Source organism: Haliotis rufescens, unplaced genomic scaffold (genome assembly GCF_023055435.1).
Source record: "Haliotis rufescens isolate VD_foot unplaced genomic scaffold, xgHalRufe1.0.p SCAF_8, whole genome shotgun sequence".
Lineage (NCBI taxonomy): Eukaryota > Metazoa > Mollusca > Gastropoda > Lepetellida > Haliotidae > Haliotis > Haliotis rufescens.
Window position 1 is genome coordinate 24,436,170 of NW_025964372.1, and position 24,834 is coordinate 24,461,003.

Here is a 24,834-nt window from a genome sequence, read left to right on the forward strand (position 1 = left end):
GGGAATCGAACCTGGGTCTTGGCGTGACGAGTGAACACTTTAACCACTAGGCTACCCGACCGCCCTTGATTGTTACAAAGACATGTGACATCAAACAAACTTCTTAGTACATCTGCAGATGTATGGGATATTTTCCTTTATGTGGATATTCATGTACACTACTTTGATACAGATCTGCCTGAGGGGGCACGGGTGGCCCAGTCGTCTTAGGCGCCGCGATTTGCTGTGCAGAGTTTCGTCCCTTGGGCATACCAGTAACCTATGATTGTGGGTTCGAATCCCGGTTCGCCCCAATTATGTTACCAGGTTTGTCAGCACCATACCCGTGCTGGTGGGTTTCACCAAAGTGGTAAACGTCCGAGACCTGCATCACTTCGGTCTTTCCTCCCACATTAAGCCGTGATATAACTGGAATACTGTTAAAATCGGTGTTAAACCCAACTCACTCACTCACTCACTCACAGATCTGCCTGGACTACACAAACTTAAAAACAGTGGCTAGTCGAAACATATTTCCTCCAACAAAGCATGGACAAATTATATATCAATCACTGTATTGTCTGGTCCAGACTCGATTATTTACAGGCCACTGTCATATAGCAGGAATATAGAGTGCAGCATTAAACAACAAACAAACAAACAAACAAACAGAAATGATGGGTGCCTACTTTAGTGTATTTGTAAGACTACATCAAGCTCAGGTACTTGTACGATTCGCACCTAACTTGGGAGGAACATCAAGCAAAAGGATGTCTGAACTGAACGATGATTTATTCGTAGTTGACCACAAGTACATATTCATGACGTCACTCGCTATGCTGCGGCATGTGACTTATTGCGTAAAAGCGTGTGCACATTGGTGCTCACTATATGTAAACAAACCTAACACAACATTTCTCCCTCTTGAAGTGAAAATCGGTATTGAGTGATATATGTCGCAGCATTTCATAAATATTTCCAGCCCTATTTGACTGGTTACTAGAGAATCACACCCGAGTGTCTTCTGAAGAATCTCATCCGAGTGTCTTCTGGAGAATCTCACCCGAGTGTCATCTGAAGAAACTCACTCGAGTGTCTTCTGGAGAATCTCACCCGAGTGTCTTCTGGAGAATCTCACCCGAGTGTCTTCTGAAGAATCTCACCCGAGTGTCTTCTGAGATCAACCATATCAATTAGAGTTGATAAAAGTTACCAAGGATATTTTCACTTTTGTAAACAAGTCTTGATATATTTGGCTGGAAGACACCCCGGTGAGATTCTAGTTATCATCCAAATTCATTCTCAATCTCAAGTTACCTACAAATGTCAAAACTACAAGAACCATATTTTAATTTAAAGTACCATACGGAATTTAAATACAAGGATGTTGAACGTCAGTTTTTTTAAACTTCTCAATTCTAGATGATGGTGGCCCAGTGGTCAAAGCTGACACAAATGTGTAGAGTTGTGTCCCTTAGCCATGTCAGGATGTACTAGTTGTCAATTCACTAATTATGATCGTTGGTATGTCAGCGGCATGTCTGTGTGTATGAGTCTTACAAAGAGTTAAATAGAGAATCTCATCCGAGTGTCTTCGGAGATCAAATCTATCAAGAGAATTGATTAAAAGTCTTGAGTGTATCAAGTACAGCTAACAAGGTTCAATGGCAGGGAGAATAGTGAGGTCATTTGATTATGACATCATGGTAACCGATGACATCACAAAGGCCTGCACAGCATTGTGTTGTAATCTCACTGAAGTGATGTCTCCCAGTCAACCAATCTCACACAAGCATTTCTCCTGTGGGAGCCAGTTTTGGATGATATATAGATATCATTATTTCATTTGCTAGGCTGTATCTCATAACTATCAAAATCACACAAAAATATCAATATATCATTTTCATGTGAATGAGCTCTTTGCATGAACATTACTACAACAACACACATATATTACTATATAAGAATGGAATGTACATCTCAAGGGGCTATACACTCGCGTGCCAGTTCCCTTACAGAGCTATTTGTAACCAACCTTGTCAAACTTGTCGTAAAATCATGATTAGTATTTTTCTTTGACATTATCCTATTATCAGGAGAGACTAAAACCACTTTGAAGATTCTTCATAAAAAAGGTTAATAATATTCTACATTCCACTTGGGGGTAATATAGACGTGATGTATTCTTGATTATCTCATCCGAAGGGCACATAAAGTCGGGCAGTATATTATTCTGAGGTAAATTACAATATTAAAATGTTTGTTCAGTGAATGAGTGCAATTTATAACACCATGAATTATTCGCCTTTCTTGAAAATAATATAATTACTGTTTGAGAATCATGTTCACCGAAAATTACTGTTTGAAGAAAATGAGTTTGATCGGTGATTTTCAAACAGGCTGTCCAATCTATCTTGCTTGTTCTCTACATCAAAGCAACTGGAAGAGATACATTTTGCTGCTAATGGAGACGTTATGACATAGTCTGTTAATGATGCAGATTTTATATCAGTTTAGAAAGCAGATAAATCAGTTTAAGGTTGAACTAATGAAGAGCAAGGAAAAGTTTGCTTTGGACTTCCTGGAAATGCCAAATTAGATTGGTATGGAAATTACTCGAAATTCATTCTCGGATGTGATCATACGACTGGCAAATAGATATTCTCGTTATGACTTTTAAACATATAAAGTGGCCAAATACAAGGTTTTAACAGATGCTAAATACTGCGTCTTATATGCATAGAAATTGTGAATGGATGCATATAATTTACATTGTAAGTCCTGAGGGATGCAAAATCGTTTGGCTGCAGATGCCTGGGTTCACTTACATGCATTTCAGGGGGAACGTTGGGGGCTTAGCCTATATCCGATGTCAGCCAAATAGCTGATAATTAAATTATTTGCCCCAGCTTTTACAAATGAATGGTAATAAAAGTACACTCAATTAATATGGCAATCACCCTGGGATTCTTTCAGTGATAGACATTGATGTTAAATAAGACAATCTGTACTAACGACAACATTGTTGATAATATATGACTCAAAAGTAGTTAAAGAACACCCCATTTTTACATATGACTGCAGTTAATGTGTCATGGCTGTTGGTATTGCAACACACAGCCTTCTGACTGTGAGTGTTCCTTAACTTCTTTTGAGTAGTATATATCCTACATTAAATAAATGATTGTTGAATAAATTAAGTTCAGGGTTCTGTATTAATGGGTAAAATGTCAATAATAATTCATTTCATCGTTGGCATGGTCTCCATACTTTGTCTAATGAACAAAGCCAAATCTGATCTAAAACCTTTGAAACCACAAAAGCAGTGGTGCAATAAATATATTTTGGTGATTCCACAAACTGTGTCATGATTTTTCAATCCGTCTCAATCAGACGTTTAGTTTGTTTCTAAGGTTACCACATTTGAAAAAGTTATTTAGGAACCCCATTTGTTCTCTTTTCATAGGGGTCATGTGATGAGGTTTGGTGTTTCCATGGTAATGACCTCTTCAAACATCACACAGTTTGTAGCAATGAACAGTATCTTGTAGGCTTGTGTAGAGTCTGTAGGCATGTGAGTTTAATTTCTAAGTGTATGCAGAGTTTTGAAGGTGTGTAAAGGGTTTGGAAGGCATGTGAAGGGTTTTGAAGGCGAGTGAAGGGTTTTGAAGACATGTGAAGGGTTTTGGAGACACGTGAAGGGTTTTGAAGGCTTGTGAAGGGTTTTGATGGCATGTGAAGGATTTTGAAGGTGTGTGAAAGGTTTTGAAGTTGTGTAAAGCGTTGTGAAATCAGTTGTGTTAAGGGTTTTGAAGGTTTTGAAAGCTAGGGCATGGGTTTTGAAGGCATGTGAAGGGTTTTGAAGGCGAGTGAAGGATTTTGAAGGAGTGTGCAGGGTTTTGAAGGTGTGTGAAGGGTTTTGAAGGCGAGTGAAGGATTTTGAAGGAGTGTGAAGGGTTTTGAAGTTGTGTAAAGCGTTTTAAAGGCAGGTGAAGGGTTTTGAAGGTTTTGAAAGCTAGGGCATGGGTTTTGAAGGTATGTACAGGTTTTAGAAGGCGTGTGAAGGGTTTTGAAGGTTTTGAAAGCTAGGGCATGGGTTTTGAAGGTATGTACAGGTTTTAGAAGGTGTGTGAAGGGTTTTGAAGGTTTTGAAAGCTAGGGCATGGGTTTTGAAGGCATGTACAGGTTTTAGAAGGTGTGTGAAGGGTTTTGAAGGTTTTGAAAGCTAGGGCATGGGTTTTGAAGGTATGTACAGGTTTTAGAAGGTGTGTGAAGGGTTTTGAAGGTTTTGAAAGCTAGGGCATGGGTTTTGAAGGCATGTACAGGTTTTAGAAGGTGTGTGAAGGGTTTTGAAGGTTTTGAAAGCTAGGGCATGGGTTTTGAAGGCATGTACAGGTTTTAGAAGGTGTGTGAAGGGTTTTGAAGGTTTTGAAAGCTAGGGCATGGGTTTTGAAGGTATGTACAGGTTTTAGAAGGCGTGTGAAGGGTTTTGGACCCAGGTGCAGGGTTTTAAAGGAGTGTGCAGGATTTTGAAGGTGTGTGCAGGGTTTTGAAGGTGTATGCATCATTTTGAAGACAAGGGCAGGGTATGCTAAATTGGTAAAGTTATGTGACGTGCAAAGAAAATGTAGAATGCTACATGCAATTAAACAAGTTGTTATCCATAAAATTGTACATTTTCGTATTTACTCCCCAACTTCTAGAATGCCACTCAAACAGTGCAAATTGTTTCAGCCCATAATATAAATGTACACTGAAGTTGAAGGTAGTGCTGATTGCTACATGTTATCTGTCCAGAATTTGTTTGCATTGCAACATTTTATGGAGGAAACCAATCTATCGAGCTGTAGAACTCATTTGTAGCACTTGTGTAGAACATCTGATGACAAACAAACTGGATCTATGATCTGCTATCAAGGGACTTTCGCAACAAGGCGACTCCATCAAGGCCATGTTTGACTACGAGAAATCATCTTCTTCAAATTAAACCTCCGATGCACATTAACTTTAAAATTACCTTACAAATTGCACAGAATGGAAGGCATTGACAGGTGTTTGCATAGTTGCCTTACGCAATTCCCAGACCTAATCATCTCTCTCTTTAAATCAACCAGTTATTACATACATTGAAAGCAATATTGGCACAGTAACTATGACCATTGAACAAAATATCTCATGTCCACTTAAGTAAAAACTTCAAAATCGAACTCAAACAGGGACAGGCTTTCATCCTTTAGTCGTCAAAAAAGACTGAGTGCCTTTTAATCAAATGCACTCGGATGCTAGTTTCCACTTCAGTGATGCAATAAATGATCAGCAGGATACAAATCCAGGATTTTCTCCTCATTAGCCAATAATGCAGCACTCAATACTAATACTTTCAAGGACAGGTTAAATGCGATTAAGCCCTCAAATAACGAAATAAATGAATGATATATAATTCAAAAGTTAATTATTAGCTGAGTGGAGCTTCAATTTGGTTTATTGTAAGCTCTTTCCTCTTTGATCACATATTTTCAGGATTTTTGTCCATGGTCTGTTGTCAAAATAAAAATAAAATCTTTTTGAGAACATGTTTTTAAGGTGATCTAGAACAATTGTCAGTCAGTGAGGTAATAAAGACATGAAACACTCTTTTTGATAAAAAGTGAAAGAGTTTAAAGTTCTTTTCATTACTGAATTTAGTTCCAGTCTTGGCAGGAAGAAAATAGGATTGTCTCTTAATTGTTTCACATTTGTGAAATATTTAAAAAATGCAAAGTAAATTATTGAGGAGGCCTCTCAAACTAGATGGTTTTTGAACATTGGCATCATTTCAAATTGCAGTCATTATGACCACCACAGACCTATATAAGTCTGTGTAAGCACTAAGACCATTCTAACTCTTACTGTCAAAGAAAGACCAAAGACAATCCAAGCACTAAGATCAGGACTGTGGTCAAGCTCTGGTCCTGTATTTCAACACATGTTCCTAGGCTGGTAAATCTAATGAATTAATGGCTTTGCCTGATGGCTCGTCAAAATTGACATGTCTCTTTCGCTCATCAATATTCTATTTTGGGGTGCTTTTATGAGCCAGGAAATGTCACTGAGGGTGCCCTTCAACTGGGAATAATAACGTTTCTGTTGCTGATTGTCCACGCTGTCACCTTCCGGACTCACCTGAAACTGGTTGAAAATTGCAAATGTTATTGAAGACGCACAGAGGACCATAGAATGAAATGAGATTAAGAAGGGTATTTCGTGAGGCTAGCAGCCATTAGGCCAGGAGAGTGGCTCAAACATTGTACTGTCTCACATTGGAACTGTGCTCAATAGGTCTAAGAGTGAGTGAGAAGGGTTAAACATTGCTTTTAGCAATATTCTTGCAACACTCTTGCAACATTCTTGCAACACTACAGTGATGCTCCAACAATGTTGCAGTATTTTTCTGGAATTATTCCAGCAATATTATGGCAATATCCCTCCAGTATTGCAGTAAATTCAGGGAATATTCCAGCAATATTCCCATGATATTTAAGGAATATTCCATATACTGTAAATCTTGAAATTAATGCGAGCGTGAAATAAATGCTAAAAATGCAAGTGCTCTTTGCTCGCATTAATCAACTTCGCATTTATGTCTCCAAATGACTGTCAACAATAAGACAGCCTCACTGAACACTTAGGATAGAGAGATGGGATAGGATTTGCACATTGCACCCAACTGAGTTTTCAGTTTGTTTGTTGTTTGATGCCACACTCAGCAATATTCCAGCTATATGACGGCGGTCTGTAAATAATCGAGTCTGGACCAGACAATCCTGTGATTGACATCATGAGCATGGATCAATGCAATTTGGTATATGATGGCTTCAGTTGCCCCTTCCGACAAACATGGGTTGAAGATCAGTTTTTAGTGTAATGAGGGAGTGCTATCATTATATTTTCAAGTGTGTTTGTTCAATTTCAAGCATGTGATAATACATATTCAGAAACGTGAATGGGTGGATTTAAAAGCAGCTTTTCACCATGATGAAAATTTCAGATTGGCATGAGATAAGAAACAAATTCGAAAAATGCAGCTGGGATTATGTTCTGATACTGGTGATATTATTTAGAAACAATAATAACACATCAATTATTTACTAAGAGACTGCTGCAATATGTGTTTGTTTTTTGTTTTAGTTTGAAGTGAACAATATTCTAGCTGTATCACAGAAGCCTGTAAAAACTTGAGTCTGGGCCAGATAAATCAGGGATTGATATTATGAACAATGTCCAATTGGTTGGTTTGTTGTTTAACATCACACTCAGCAATATTCCAGCTATATGATGGTGGTCTGTAAATAATCAAGTCTGGACCAGACAATCCAGTGATTAATATCATGAGCATTGATCCACGCAATATGAACACGATGACATGCATCAACCAAGTCAGCGAGCCTGACCACCCGATCCCGTTAGTCGCCTCTTACGACAAGCATCGTCGTCTTTTACGGCAAGCTGTGACCCATGCTTTAAATGCCTGTCATATATGAGAGTAAAGCGTAATGATGCAAAAAAATTAAAAATATTAAAAAACCAATATCTAAACATAGACTGCATCATTATTTGTTCAAAGGCTTTTAGACCCGTGAAAATTCCGGGGTAGCATAGGTCTTCAGCAACCCATGCTTGTCATAAAAGGTGACTATGCTTGTCGTAAAAAGGCGACTAACGGGATCAGGTGGTCAGGCTCGCTGACTTGGTTGATGCATGTCATCGATCCCAATTGCGTGGATCGATGCTCATGATATTAATCACTGGATTGTCTGGTCCAGACTCTTTTATTTACAGACCGCCGTCATATAGCTGGAATATTGCTGAGTGCGGCGTTAAACAACAAACCATCCTTCCATCCATCCATCAAAGGCTTTTCGCTGTGTTTCCTTAATTTAGATCGTAAACCCACTCAAATCATTGTACTCAATCAATTCCACTTCAAACAACATCTGCACTGACACAAAAGGATTCTCGTTTAATTTTGTCATGGTAGAATGGAGATAAACCCTCTGTGTTTTGAAATTTGAGGTCATGCTAAAGTGCTCTATTCTAAATGAAATAAGAGGTGTATAATCTACAGTGAGGCTACCTCAAACTTCAGACCCCAGTGGTGTATCTCCTAATTCATAGCTGTAACAATGCTGTTTGTGTTATTAAAGGGGCACCTGGTGCCCATGTCCACTCTAGACCTGCAAACATCAGCATGGCATTAATTATTACCGGTGCCCATGAAGATTCCGGGGTAGAATAGGTCTTCAGCAATGCATGCTTGCTGTAAAAGGTGACTATGCTTGTCGTAAAAGGCGACTAATGGGATCGGGTGGTCAGGCTCGCTGACTTATTTGATACATGTCATCGATCCCAATTGCGTGGGATCAAATTCAAAAAGTCATAAACCTACTGAAATGAATCAAAAACAGTTTAAGTCCTGTGAAGATTCCAAGTTAGAATTGGTCTTCAGCAACCCATACTTGTCGAAAGAGGTGACTAACAGGATCAGGTTGTCAGGCTCGCTGACTTGGTTGATGCATGCCATCTCATCCCAATTGCATAGATGGATGCTCATGATGTCAATCACTGTATTGTCTGGTCCAGACTTGATTGTTTACAGACCACCGTCATATAGCTGGAATATTGCTGAGTGTGGCGTTAAACAAACAAACAAACAAAAACTGTTTTTTGCAAGTCCTATTCAATACCCTTATTTTTCTAAACTTCCTATTCCTCTTTCAGATCCATATGTGAAAGCAACCTTATCCTTTTCCGGGAAGAAGTTAAAGAAGAAGAAGACCTCAACAAAACACAACACAACAAATCCTGTTTGGAATGAAGCTCTGGTGTTTAACCTTGGCAAGGAGTTCCTCAACAATATATGCTTGGAGCTAGCTGTATACCATGACAATAAGATCGGCAATGATGAACTGCTGGGCAAAAGTCAGCTCGGTCCTGCCTCGGAAGGAGATGAGATAGCTCACTGGAAGGACCTCATCAGTGCCAAGAATGCAGTTGCTAGGTGGCACAACCTCAGCTGACGCCAGGAAGACGACGAGATGACGGAACTAAACAAAACCATGTGTCTCAAATGGTTGTGAAGTGGTGATGCTGTACCCAACGTCAAGACTTCTTGGGTTTGGGTTTCCACTATGTCCTCCATCACCTGTGAAAACATCTGCAGCTTTGCAGTGATGATGCTAATTCAAACAACAACTTAAGCCATGATCTGTTTTTGGTGAGAGCAAAATCAGCGAGTGCTCTGACCAGTGAATGTTTTGATAGATCACACAATGGGCAATAGTTGTCGTGCAACATGTGACCCAGTCTTGGCACAATCCAGTGAACTCATTGTTTCATATGGTTTTGTGCCTAGTGGAATCTGGTTCGGTTGATGGTCAGGGAGTTTTATGTTCAGTATTGGGCAACAGGAGGGATTGCACTGAGTTTGGCTCATTTTACTTTCAACTGTTGAACACAGTCTCATGTCATCGCTTGACTAAACATATAGGTCATGACTTTGCTGTATCGTGGCCAGATGTATTCATTGGTTATGGAGGAACATAGAGTATCCAAAGCCACGAATTATTGACGATGTGTTGTACTATCAGTGGTATAAGGTCGCAGATTGGGACAAAATACAAGCTGTTATCCTTCCACAAGCGGCTACAGTGCTATGACTGTGTGAGAACAGTGTTAATGTTGCAGAGTTAAGACGTTGACGGGCATAGCACTTGGACTGCTTGTGGAACAGGGCCCTGTGTTTTGTGGGTATTCTGCATACCAAGCTCCACACCAACCTTTACTTCAGTGATTAAAATTGGGATGTCATGTCATTTCTTGACGGCGAGTCAGTTGGTGTCATCAAAACTAGTGTTGATGTCATCAGTTTTGTTGTAATGTCATCAGATGTCATGACATCATCAATTCCTGCTGTGATGTCATCACCTTGTGCTCTCCTGTCATCTTTGTCGTCAGAGTGGTTTCAACATGAAGTTTTCGCTACGTGTCTGATGAACGATGTGTTTGTGTGACCTTAACCTTGGAGGATAAATGACCTTGACCTCAATTTCATGACATGTGTCATACAAGAAGAAATATGGCATTTGACATACTACAATGAATGAATTCAGTGACAGATGGATTACAAAATATTGACAATGATCTCTGAAAATGACCTTCACATTTTCTCACGTAACCCAACTCATGGTACATACACTCAGTTGAGATGTCCATCATTGAAATGTGAATTCTGAGTCGCCAAAGAGACGTTAGAAATACATACACTGCACTGACCTTGATTACATGACCTTGACCTACTGATCTCTGAACTTGATATGAAATTACACGGAAGCTGAACTATTTGAATGGTAACATTATCTACAGCTACTTTGATTACAATTAGGACACTTTGGGCTTTCCACCCACATGAAGCTGACACAACATAATATAACTTGAATACTAATCAAAGCAGTGCTAAAACCCAACTCACCCTCACACAAGTAGGAGTTTTACTGTGTTAATATTGCCTTTCATCTGATCACATTTCTACCTGGTGCACCTTACGATGCATAACACATGCGCCATATCAGTTGGAGCGTATCTAAGGCATCAGCCTTTTTATATTCAGGACCCTGAGGAGGGTCCTGGGTATTTTAAAAAAAAATGTGATGGTTATAGCAAATGCATTTTTTTGTCTCAGGTTTTACAAATAACAAACAATTATGGACAAACATGATGGATTTTCTGGCAAAAAACATGCAAATTTACAAAAAGATATTTTCCAAGAACAAAATTGAATATCTTGAAGCAGTAACACCAAAAATTATACTGACACTACCTAAAAATGCCAGCCCAACACCATTACACACACACTACACACACACCGGAATATCTCTCCCTTACCAGAGTTCTCTGTTTTTTGGATCTAAGAAATTGTATTGTTTGATCATTTCTTGAAGTATATACACCTTGCTTTCAGTGTATGTACAATATCTGTGACACATTTCCTTGTTAGTGATCACGGAAATAATTATTTTTTTTGTCAGTTCCTTAACCATCAAAACAAAACCCTAAATGACACACTTCCTATACATGTGATAAAACTGCACTAAATACTATTATTACCACCAGATGTGTTTTCTGTGATCTGTTAGATGTGATCTGTGACAATGTTGATGATATTACATCCAGATGGCAACAGACAGAACGCGTCCATGTAGGTGTCACTGTGACTCCATGGAGCCATGTAGGTGTCACTGTGACTCCATTGAGCCCTGTAGGTGTCACTGTGACTCCATGGAGCCATGTAGGTGTCACTGTGACTCCATGGAGCCATGTAGGTGTCACTGTGATTCCATGGAGCCATGTAGGTGTCACTGTGACTCCATAGAGCCATATAGGTGTCACTGTGACTCCATGGAGCCATGTAGGTGTCACTGTGACTCCATAGAGCCATTAAGGTGTCACTGTGACTCCATGGAGCCATGTAGGTGTCACTGTGACTCCATGGAACTTTCTGATTTGTATAGTAAAAACTGTATAGTGATGATGTGATTGTATTGCAATATGTGTTGATAGTGGGAAAATGATGACTGGTCCTTGAAAGGGAGGTAACTCTGCTCCTGTACATTCAAATAATAATTTGAATTACGTAAATTTGACTCAAGTGGCTATTTTTTTAAAGAGATTTTACCACATAACATACTTAGTATTGCTAGTTTGTTTTGTTTATGATAACATTGTATTTCCTTTTGTACCCTGTTTGTATTCTCACGGTGTTACATACTGTGCTTTTCAATATTGTTCACTCTCCCATTTATAGAAAATAAGATTTCTTGGTTTTATGCTTGGTATATGGCTCAAAAGATCTTTAAAACTGACATTTTCAAAAAAACATAATTGGAATGACAAGGTGTTGACAATAAAAATGACAGTGAAATGCCACTGTTAAATTTTAGATTAATAATCTTATAAGGCTTCAAACCAGGCCAAGAATTTTTAGGTTTTTTTTCACTGATCCAAATCAAACTTTAAGAGGATTACACAAATCTCATTTTTTGGTTTGGTTTGTTGTTTGGTACGCCGCACTCAGCAATATTCCAGCTATAAATCCATCTGTAAATAATCGATCTGGACCAGACAATCCAGTCATTGATATCATGAGCATCGATCCACGCAAACAAATCTCGTACAAAGCATTTTATTATGTTGTCTTTTTCGACCATCCAGATTTTGCAGGGTCAAAATCTGTAAACAAAAAAACTATGTCTGTCCCAATAGATTTATCACGCAGTTCAGCAAGATTGTATGAATATGTATTGTGATTGACGAAATGAATAACAGTTAATCTACACATCAATATTTTGTTACAATTAGGCTAATTCGTGCTGCAGATTCTTAGGGAGGAAGGCAAAGGTAAAATTTACAAATTCAAAACATGATCGAGGGAGTGATAAAATATGTTGAATACCCAAAGGAAATGAAAATTGAAATACTCAGTGAGAATGATTAGATTAGAGTGAATGCTCAATGGCATAATAAATTATCTGAATACATTTTCTGTGCCATTGTGACCTAATTTATGGCCTCATTTGTGAAGAGACCTTGACATCAAGATGCCGTTACAATACTTGTTTTCACTTCTTGGATGTTACTTCTTTGGCAATGAAGACATCTTTGACTTATGGATTTCGACTTCTTTAATCTTTTAATGTGATGTTTTAGTACAGATGTTGCAATGGAAGAATTAAGAAGTGGAAATCCATGGCCAACTCTGTCTTCATTAATACTGCTGCTTCTAAAATGTCACTTAAAGATGTATTTTTTGCATTGTACAACATTAAGCAATGTAAAAATGATCACACAATCTCAGTTCAGTATCAGTTTCAACTTTATATATGTATGATGTGTCCAAGAAAGTCGATTGTACGATTCCAACTATTGACATAGAGTTCAATTTATTGTCAGATATCAAGCAGCAGTTGACAAACTTTGTTCCAATATCATTAAAACTAATATATTGTAGATACCAGGCAAGTATATATATATTCTACATGGCTGTTTTCTGTAAATAATCTGCAATATACACAACTGAATAAGGACTGTATATTTACGGTCTTTTAAGGGAGCAGTTGTGAAGATGACTTCTGAATTGGTCCAGATGTTGGTCAAGGTGCACTAATTGGAACTGGGCACTTAATATGGCAAAAACGGTATGGACTACAAATCAGTCTGTCACTCTTTTGCAAGAATATTTCATTCTGAAAAAGATGGCAGCTCCTCAGACAGTTCTATGTTAAATTACAATGGATCGTATTAGAAGTTCTGTCACTGAATCTGAAAATGGAAATGCATGGAGAGTTCTGACATTTTGAAGAACATTCAGCTCAACCCGAATCGAAGACATATAAACCAATAATTGTGTGGAATAAAACCTTCTACAGTAAAATGAAGATTTCAAATTTATTAACACATGATGCATGCCAGCAATTGCAGAATTTTGTTGTGAGCCACTTTCTTTGTTAGGTACCATAAGAAAGGTCTGTTGGTACCAAAGGTCAATGACCTGGTACAAGGTAGGTTCCTGTTGTCAGAAGAGTACCTCTGCTGCATTACCGGAAGACTTATACCACAACGACATGGGATGATTATTTCTGATGGGGAGAAAGGAATCTTAATATAAGGGACCTTCCATTTAATATCTAAGGGAGTCTGATATTTTTGTTAGAGATAGGATTTTTTTTTTTTTGTAACTAGTTTCTGGAAAAGCAGGAGCTTTACACCAAATGTTTTTTATGACATTCAGTATTTCTAGTGAACAACATTGTTTTTAGCTAAAACCTGAGGACGAAATTATTTTTTTCAATAAATTTCTGGAATAAGTGTTGTTTTTTTTATCCCAACATCTGTTTATATCTACCCCCTATCAAATATCAAATGGTCAGTCCCAGGATAAATGTGAAGCTTATGTCTGTGATTGTCCACATACAGTGAAACTCAGTGAGTCTCTGATTGTCCACATGCAGTGAAACCCAGTAAGTCTGTGATTGTCCACATGCAGTGAAACCCAGTAAGTCTGTGATTGTCCACCTACGGTGAAACCCAGATGGATAATTTACAAATATGATCCACAAATGTTGTTATATTCACAAGGCTTACCTGTGGTTAGCACTTACTCATTCACAAATGTACTGTTTTCAAATTTTTCAATGTTTAGTATTGTTTAAGATAAGCTGCATTGATGAACACATTCATAGCAATAAGGTACTGTGAAGTGCTGGCATATCTTCAGCAGTTACAGCTGACATGAGGGTTTTAAAACGATTTCTAAACAACTCTTTTCATTTGATGTTTTAGATGTTTTATCAATATTGTTTACTTAGAATTAAAATAGAAGTAAAAATAGATAAAAGAATAAATAGTGATAATATCATATTTCACTATTCATATCATATTTTTCTACCTTTGTCCCTCTATGTGATGACACCCGCACTGGTATATAGGCAGTGCAATATACATTATTATGTACTCAACTAGATTTGTATGTTTCATACCATTTGTAGGACGATTGTTTATACCACCTGTAAATCCCTTTGTTGTAATGTATGATGAAGTGTAAATTCCTTTGTTCTATTGTTTGACAAACTGTAAATTTCTTTGTTCTGTTGTTTGGCAAGCTCTAAATTCCTTTGTTCTATTGTTTGACAAAGGTGTAAATTCCTTGGTTCAATTGTTTGAAAAAGGTGTAAACTCCTTTGTTCTATTGTTTCACAAGCTGCAAATTCCTTTGTTCTATTGTTTCACAAGCTGTAAATTCTTTTGTTCTATTGTTTGACAAAGGTGTCAATGCCTTTGTTCTATTGTTTGACAAGCTGTAAATTCGTTTGTTCTATTGTTTGACAAAGGTGTAAATGCCTTTGTTCTATTGTTTGACAAGCTGTAAATTCTTTTGTTCTATTGTTTGACAAACTGTAAATTTCTATCTTCTCTGTATGATGAGCTGTTAATTCCTTTGTTTTGTTGTATAAGCTGTGACTTCTTTCTTTTATTGTGTGACAAATGAAGTCTTGTTGGTTGATGACATTTATAAGTGACCGCTGGTTACAGATAAATTATATACGCGTTTTATCAGAGTTTCTTATATATTTTGTCAGTTATTGTAAATAGGGAATAAAAGGTTGTGCAACTAACAAGGTTTTATTTTGTAGCCCACACAACACGATTTAGTATCTGCTCATTCGCAGGCCTGGTAGGGTGGCCCAGTCGTCTACGGCGCCGCTAAGCTGTGCAGATTTGCCTTGGGCACACCAGAAACTTATGTTTGTGGGTTCGAATCCTGGTTCGCCCAGATTAAATTTCTATGTTTGTCAGCATCGTACCCATGCTCGTGGGTTTCACCGAAGTGGTAAACGTCTGAGACCTACATCACTTCGGGCTTTATATATCCACATTAAGCTGATAACTGTAATACTGTTCAAAGCGGCGTTAATCCCAACTTACTCACTCACTTACTCATTTCTAACAGGGACTTAGGTGATAAAAGAAACTTATTATACCTTGGATTGAGGAAACATAATTACGGTTTAATAACTATTAATTATTAACTATTAATTTTATTCTTCAGTTGTAAATTACCTATAAGGTTGAATTTAACCATGGAAAAACAAGGATCTTAATGCCTAGCTGGCATGTTTTCGTGTTGTTTCTGAAATATTCTGTGTATAAAATTGATTGCACCAATAACTTTGATTTTTGTGAAACTATGAGTAAATACGCTTATTTCTGTCCGTGGAAAAAGGTTAGAGTTGATTACCGTATAAATGCGGCGAGGGAATCAAAACGATGAAACGGTATCGCACTCAATTATTTTATTCATTAAATTTAATAAATAAGTGCTTTTATCAATTTGTCATCTGCCAGCCGACGTAAACCAATATATCCCCCAAATTCTACACATCCTTATCCGTAGCACTATGTTCTATGGCTTTCGCGATATACTAAGGTTACACATAATGGGATCATGCGCACCGCTTCAATTATAAGAATGACATATCTCTGGTATCGCACTCAATTATTTTATTCATTAAAATTAATATGAAATGGGTTTTTTATCAACTTATGTTCTTGTCAACTTACGAAAATAAATATTCTGTGTGCTATGTTTTTTGCAATATTACGTGTTATGCATTTTGGAAGATTTTAAATTAGGTTTTAGAATGGTATTTATAGGAAAAAATGACAGACATATGATAAGAAATGGCAGAACTAAATGTGCATCATCCTGTTGTTGGATTTCTAGATCTGTTTCTGCGAGAAGTCATCCGCGTGTCTTTTCTCAAGTTTTATTTGAGCAAGGTGCTTATATGGTGTGTTTTTAATATTTCCTAACAAGTGTCAGTTTTGTTTATCATTTTCGGATAAATATTTCTCTCTTCTAATGACAACGAGAAAAAGAAAGGCGAGATGCGATCACTTGCGCTATAACGGGGGTTGGTGATAACTGGCCGCTCGAAAGTACCCATCCAGAAAAAAAACACAAAAAGTCTATTATAACATCTATCATTCCGCTGCAGCGTTAAGAACATTAACTTCTACGCTGCTGGTCTACACAACTTAGAAACTTAAATGTGTTCGTGAAGAAGGCTTCAAGAAGCTTTCCAGCACCGACTTAACGCCATTGAGAACTCAATCCTAGGTGTCTTTGAACTTAATTTCTCTAAAACGGTTTCTCTTTTTGGTTTGATTTTGGCCGATATCTGTTAAAGGTCAGGACCAACCGAAACGTCTTATTGAAAGAGGTTTGAGATTAAAGATTCATTCCAGTAGACTGTTTGTTGTTTAAAGCCGCATTGGGCCTATATGACCTTGACCTGTAAATAATGGAGTATTGACCAGACAATCCGGTGATTGATATTAAGACCAGCAATCCACGCCGTCGGGAAGGATGACAAGCAATCGGCAGAGTCCCTGAACTTGACCACCGGATCCATTAAGTCGTCTCTTTCTACCAGAATAGGTTGCTGGTAACATTTTAACCGGAATCTCCACAGGGCAATTCCAGTAGTATCGTCATCAAATTTCTGAATTGTCGATTCAAATTACAGAGGTAATTTGCACAACAAGCTGCCAGGAGTTACAAGCTGCCTGTGCCAATACAAGAGTGTTCGAGATTTTACGAGCTGAATTGGTTTGTTGACCACTGTTGTTGAACTTTCAGTTCATGGAATACCGCATATTCCGCTAGATATACATGTTTCGAATTCACCATTATGTGTTCTCCAGTTACAAAGACTTATTTAAGGTGAAACAATTGTGTGTGACAATTAGGTTTATCTTGAGAGCGCCACCGGTCTATCAGTGTGGTAATTCAAAGAGCACACAGTGCTGCAAGTGACACGACAGCAAGCATTATGCCAGCTGTCTTGTATGGGGTTTTGCAGGACGGTGGCTGGCCAGTCAGATCGCTAGATTCCTTAACAAGTAATCACGAATGTGTTTCCGGAATAATGCGACTCATTGTATCTAAATATGTTAAAGGTGAAGAGAGGAAGAGGAAGATGAAGATGATAGCAGTAATGTTATTGTTGAAAACTATATAACTAGATGAAAAAGGTTGCGTAGATGCTCATGATGTCAATCACTGGATTGTCTATCAAGATTCGATTATTTACAGACCGCCGTCATATAATTGGAATATTGCTGAGATGAAAAATTTACTTCCAAACGCAGAAATGAAAACACATTTCCGTTTTGGAAAGTTTTGAGAGTATTTGTGGATATAAACAGCCAATCAGAAACATTACAGGGAGTATTATTTCTATATTAAAATGTCAGTGAATGAGTACGTATGGTATGAAGCCATTTTTAGCACTATTCCAGCAATATCACGGCGGGGACACCCGGAATGGGCTTCACACATTTTACCCTGGCCTTCAGTGGGATAAACGAATGCTTGGACCCCGAGGCTACCTTACCTCTAAGTTGACTAGATGTTATGGTAATATTTGTCGCACATCTGATATTACGCCGTCTTTAGCAATATTCCAGCAATATCACGGCGGGGACCCCCAAAATTGGCTTCATACATTTTACCCTGGCCTTCAGTGGGATAAGCGAATGCTTGGACCATGAGGCTCCCCTACCGCTTATTAAAATGATTAGATGTTGTGGTAATATTTGTCGCACATCTGGTCACTTCAAAGTGATGTCGGGGGCAGGGGTGGCCCAGTCGTCTAAACCGCCGCGATTCGCCGTGCAGAGTTGCGTCCCTTGGTCGCGCCAGAAACCTATGATTGTGGGTTCGAATCCCGGTTCGCCCCGATTATGTTTCTAGGTTTGTCAGCACCATACCCTTGCGTTTCACCGAAGTGGTAAGCGTCTGAGACCTGCATCACTTCGGGCTTTCCTCCCATATTAAGCTGACACGCCGTGATATAACTGGAATACTGTTAAATGCGGCGTTAAACCCAACTCACTCACTCACTCACTCAAAGTGATGTCAAGGGTCCTAAAGCAGCACCTACATGATACTCGGAACATCCAACATAAACTTCTTATCTTTGTTTATCATATTCCAAGAAAGGACCACCCAGATCAACTGTTTGAGACTGATAGTGGTGCTGTGTTATCACAGCCCTGGCGTCAATATATATATTATTTCAGTAAATGTGGTAACGTATCTAAGTTTTAATACACGAAAAAGCATATTCTTTGTTCTTGTAAATATATAGCACTGGTAATTTATTCATCTTGGATTGCGTGGCGTCGGGTAGCCTAGTGATTAAAGCGTTCGCTCATCACGCCGAAGATCTGGGTTCGATTCTCGACATGGGTATATACAATGTGTGAAGCCCAATTCTGGTGTCCCCCCGCCGTGATATTGCTGGAATATTGCTAAAAGCGGCGTAAACCCATACTCACTCACTCATAGTGGACTGAAAATGTAGAGAAAACCTCAAAGGCAGAGAATAATCAGTCTTGAATATCTGCTAAAACAGATTTCACTGGTCGTAAAGGGCGAAATAGAGGTGAAAATGATATGATTGGATCATTCAAAATAAGTGATGACGTCAGGCGTTCGCGAAATGCACGCAATTTGCATAAAAATGTAAGTGTTTGTTTGTTTCCTCACGCCGTACGAATGTCAAATTCATTTTTTCTAACAGCCTTTGAAGAGAAATATTACATTACTCTGCTAATACGTTTTGTACTATCTTGGGAATAAAGCAATCTATTTGACAAATACCCTGCGATTAATCTTTCCAGCATTTGTGTGCTGTTTACCAACACCTCAGTGTGGTACAAGCACACTTGGCCTTTATTCACAATCTTTCACTAATTATTTAAAAAACGAGTAAAGACATAAGGCCGATTGCATGAGAAATGAGACACGGATGTTAAATTTGTTAAAAGGTTCACACGGGGACAAACCACACGCTCTGTTGGCTGTAGCAGTGCCTCTATAAGCTGTATTACTGGTGGCTTCAATTCAGACTTTAACTAAAAATACACCTCGAAAATAGTAATAATTTTATGAATATCCAATAATCCACAAATTTAATTTGATTATGCTACCACAAATACAACCATTTGAAAACATTTTTCAGTTTATATGTATAATACGGTGGCCCATAAGGGAAATGGAGTCTGTTTTTCAATATTTTGATGTTAACTTACTTTTATCTTAACCATTTGCAAATTAACACAATCTGCCATACAAATATGCTTTATCACATATTTGTAAGACAAATCGTGTTAATTTGCAAAAGGTTACGATAAATGTAAGTGAAATATCAAAATATGGAAAAACAGACTCCATGTCCCTTATGGGCCACCGTAGTATAAAGCTATATTAGTAAGACATCATAATATTATACTTTCTCACTCTGTACTTCTCGATGTGAAACCTGGGAGTATTGCCTGTATTACATCAGTGGTGAGGTGAGATTGGGTTTAACGTCGCTTCCAAGATTATTGCACTTATATAGCGACGTGCGTGTACGTGTGTGTGTTGCTGCTTGTACTAGTCCGGACTGATGCCGATTTATAGTGCTAGCTCACTGAGACACCATGCCGCAGTTTAACATGAATACCCCACTCAGACACAGTATACTGACTCCGAGCCGACCAGTCCTTGTTGTAGCCCCTTAATGCCCAACGCCGGACAGGGTAACAACAAGTACCATCTTTTAACTTCTTTTGGTATGACGCGCCCGAGGATCGAACCCCGGACCTTCCGCTCTCCGGGCGGACGCTCTACCACTAGACCACGGATGCGGTCTATTACTTCTGAATAAACTTCTGCTCATAAACTATCCGAAATATATATAGTTTATGTTCATGGAATGTCAGATAGGTCACAGCATTTTAAGACAGAACGTAATAAATGAAGACTCGTTGCAGCGTTTTAGCGATGCTGCACGTGTAAAACGATGTTATGAAGAAAATGGTAAGCATGATATCGTGCACATAAATCACTGAATTGTCTGGTCCTGACTCGATTGTTTACAGACCGTCGTCATATGGCTGGAATATTGCTGAGAGCGGGGTTAAACAACAGATAAACAAACAAACAAACAAACAAACAAAGTTGGGGACAAGAATCCTGCACTTTACGAATACAACGATCACCAAGTTACAGGATAACTGGCAGAACTGCAGACAGGCCACGAAGCGGAACACTCGCTGTTTCATTTTACAAGAAACCCGAACGGAATACATAAGTCTTTAAGTGTTTAGAAATTTAAGTAATCAAATCAATATGCAAAAACCAAAATCGATGATCTAAGGACAAGTATTGTAATTATAACTGCTCCATCGCAAATGTTATTTGACTATTTCTTTACACTATTTATACTTACTCCGCTCCTTTATCATATAACTAATTACTTATCAACATCCGGCGAAACAGCAGGATGTGCATACATTATCAGCAGGTGTCTTTGATATCTTAGGCTGCACACAAAAGTGAGAAGGGAGGTAGGACTTTGTAATTTTTATGGAAAACAAAAGTGATGAAGGAGGAACAAGGGCACTCATTGACCTCTGTTGCTCTTTAATACAATGTCTGGGTTTTTTTCAACCATGGATAACAGACTGTTTCACATGACATGTTTTAGTGGCATGGGTGGTGGGGGAGTAGGGGTTGGTGGGTGGGGTGGGTGTGATACAATAATAAAAATGCAAAAAAAACTAACGCGCAGGATGTAAAGCGACGAGAAACAGTTCCGTTTTTTTCTCAGACTTAGGATTGGTTGGTTGGTTTGTTGTTTAACGCCTTACTCAGCAATATTCCAGCTATATGACGGCGGTCTGTAAATAATCGAGTCTGGACCAGACAATCCAGTGATTAATATCATGAGCATCGATCCACGCAATTGGGATCGATGACATGCATCAACCAAGTCAGCGAGCCTGACCACCCGTTCCCGTTAGTCGCCTTTTACGACAAGCATAGTCGCCTTTTATGGCAAGCATGGGTTGCTGAAGACCTATTCTACCCCGGAATCTTCACGGGTCCTCAGACTTAGGGAGAACCAAATGTATATATTCCCAAAAGAAACTTGAAAGTTCAGGATATGAACTTAATCCATAGGTGGTGCTTATTATTTCCCAGGTGTATATTTATGGGTCACTGAGCACGTGTCACTTGTCTGGGTCACGCAGGGATTTGTCACCATCTTGAGTATCGCTCACTTCGATCTGTGGACTCCTTTCGACTGACGCAGCCGAGCACCAGAGCCGCTGCTGGGAGACGAAGCATTCGCTGTAGCAGCTCCATCTCTGTTGAATAATCTTCCAATTTCCATCAGGACAATCTCCTCTCAGGCTGTTTTTAAAACAGAACTAAAAACCCTTCTCTTTTTCCCCAGACTGTTAAATATATTTAAAAAGTTAACCATCACCCGATTCTTTCATATTACTATCGTTAATCTGTCATGTCATCATCTACTAGTAATATGAAAGAATCTGGTACTCCTTAACCTTTTTTAAGCAGTATAATAATGTTTCACTGTATGCCCGTGGGTGACATGTGAAATCACAACGATCTACGATCACCAGCATTGTCAGTGCAATCCGGTAAATCATCCCTTTTGTGTAGATGTTGTATGTCCTGCGAGTGCCGTTGATCACCTTACGATGGACATAGGGTGCTAAAACATCAGTTATAGTTGGTAGTAGCGGTAGTGCCTTGGGAAGCGTAAAGCGTTGATCGTACCATTAGTCACAGGTTTGCTCGCACCAGACTGCTGGGAAAAAGAAAGTATACACCCATGTTTGATGGTGGTTTAAAATAAAACAAACAAGAAATGGTTATTCGATGGTGATGTATTTGATATGGGTATCATGGTTATGTTTGGGACCACACGTTTTCAGCTTAGTAACGTTTTGTAAATGTTTTTTTTTATGTTTTGGTCAAATCAAATTTCAAGTGTATAATTTCTTTTGCCTGGTGTTGTATAACTAGCTATATGTTAATCCGGACGATTTTACTGCGATTTCACCGTCTGGATTTCAACGCATACATATATTCCCTGATACGACAAAATGGACATGAATGATATACTAGTATTATGATAGTGGTCGTTCGTCTGATTATATAAGTGAGTGAGTTTGACTTTACGCCGCTTTTAGCAATATTCCAGCAATATGGCGGTTGACACCAGAAATGGGCTTCACAGATTGTACCCATGTCGGTAATCGAACCCGGGTCTTCGGCGTGACGAACGAACGCTTTAACCACTAGGCTACCCGACCGCCCCTCTGGTTATATAAGGTAAACATATATGCATATAGACGTTTAAATCTTTCTATGATGTCGCAATGGTGCCTAAAGACAAAATAACAGGGGTTAATATGTACAGAACTACATCCGTTAGAGAGTACAGTAAACTACGGTTATAACGAACACGCTTATAACGAACTGACGGATACAACGAACTTACTTTTTTGGTCCCGACTATTTTCTGTAGTTATGATGTATATATGCTTATAACGAACTACGGTTATAACGAACTAAAATTAGTAGTCCCTTTGAGTTCGTTATAACCGTAGTTTACTGTACCATGATCCTCGGGACGTAGGTTCGGATCCCTGATCCCCTAATTGTGAAATTGGGTGTATCAGCACCGTATACATCACATGCACTGTTATACGGATTTAGGAGGCGGTTGGGTAGCCTAGTGGTTAAAGCGTTTGTTCGTCACGCCGAAGACCCGGGTTCGATTCCCAACATGGGCACAATGTGTGAAGCTCATTTCTGGTGTTCCCCGCCGTGATATTGCTGGAATATTGCTAAAAGCGGCGTAAAACCTCACCCACTCACTATACGGATTTAACTAAAATACTGTTAAGAACGGTACACCGCAACTCACTTTAAGTGATAGAATAGCGTAATCTAATATTCTGTATTTCCAGACGAACTTGATCCTTTCTGATGCGGGTTATCAAGGTGCTGATGTTGAACAAGTCTAGTTCCATCTTGAGCTAATCATACTCAAATACAAACAGTCTCCCAATCAATGTCAAACAGACAGTAATTCAACAGTCTAGACCTACACTAGACCTATACTCGCATCGATCATAAGTCACGGAGCTCACCTTCAAATATATACGGGACATGACTGCGTTGGTTTCAAGTCACAAAATCAATTAGGAATTGTTGGTCTTGTACCGTTATGATAACAAGTATCGATATGTCGCAGGAAATAAGCCGGTTAACAGGCTGCTGTATATTTATCGTGTGTTAAACATAACAAAGCAAATGTTATGAGTTTAGATTGCCAGACATGATGTGTGTACATCTAGCAACGAAAACAGCATTTTATTTATTAAATATAAATTACTCATCTTTAAGACATTTCTATATGTTTCAAAATAACCTACCCACATCTATCGCAACACATGGCCCATTCAGTCATCAAAATAATCGCATAGATAATTCAATATAATTTAAAATAGACCTTCTAAGTCATAAACCTCGTGATTATCCGGGTAAGGATAGGCCTTCAGCAACCATTGCTTGTCCTAAGAGGCCACTAAGGGGATCGGGTGGTCAGGATCGTTGACTTGGTTGATGTATGTCATTGTATCCAAATCGATGCTCATGATCTCAATCAGTAGATTGTATGGTCAAGACTCGTTTATTTACAGAGCGCCGTCTGGAACATTGCTGAGTGCGTTTAACAACAAACAAACTCAATTTCAGATTCTCAATAAAACATTATTTATACTTATGTACAATTAATCAAACAATGCAAACATAATTCAACATTAAACCCTCAACGCACTTGTTAAAACATAACGAAAGTGTCAGTAACGTGTTATAAGGGTGGAGTACCTGATATGGTGTGTACTAGAGCCCCGGATGAACCTACCAGATTTCCGGTAAGGGATATATCGCGACTAAGGGATATATCGTGGCCTAAATCATTGTAATTGGTACAAGACATAACCTGTGGCCTGAAGCTCATGAGATGTCAGTACCTCGGTAAACGGACATGTGCATTAAAGTTCCTTTCTCTTCGTAGTTGACACTATTTTTGAGTTTATATACACAACGTTCCTCCATCACATATAAGTTTTGACAATTCACCATTCGAAGCATACTTTTCCAGCTGCTTTGTAAGCACAAGACAGATTGTTACTTTATTTTGCATATACGTTACCACCTCATCCAACCGGGTACCCATTCACTGCTGGAGAAACATTGGCACATTCCGGCAAAAGTTAAAGTTTCCCCGTTTGCCACGGTATTTCCCTCTATGTCGAGCAATATTCCTGCAGCTCCAGCCTTTGGGGTCTACATTTCACAACCCTTGACGAACAATCGGGCATGCT

The 24,834-nt window shown here is 38.7% G+C and overlaps 1 protein-coding gene across 3 annotated transcripts in view; it reads left to right on the forward strand.

Annotated features, from left to right (window-relative positions):
* The window catches only part of LOC124139292 (synaptotagmin-5-like), a 103,042-nt gene extending 87,861 nt beyond the window's left edge, over positions 1 to 15,181 (forward strand). For 2 of the 3 annotated variants that reach the window (XM_046506253.2, XM_046506254.2), the window contains exon 6: positions 8,737 to 15,181. In XM_046506253.2, the coding sequence (XP_046362209.1) occupies positions 8,737 to 9,035 (299 nt within the window). In that variant the 3' untranslated portion in view covers positions 9,036 to 15,181. The remainder of the gene's footprint in view (positions 1 to 8,736) is intronic. The other variant, XR_006861755.2, reaches the window with a different exon arrangement.
* Positions 15,182 to 24,834: the final 9,653 nt, after the last annotated feature.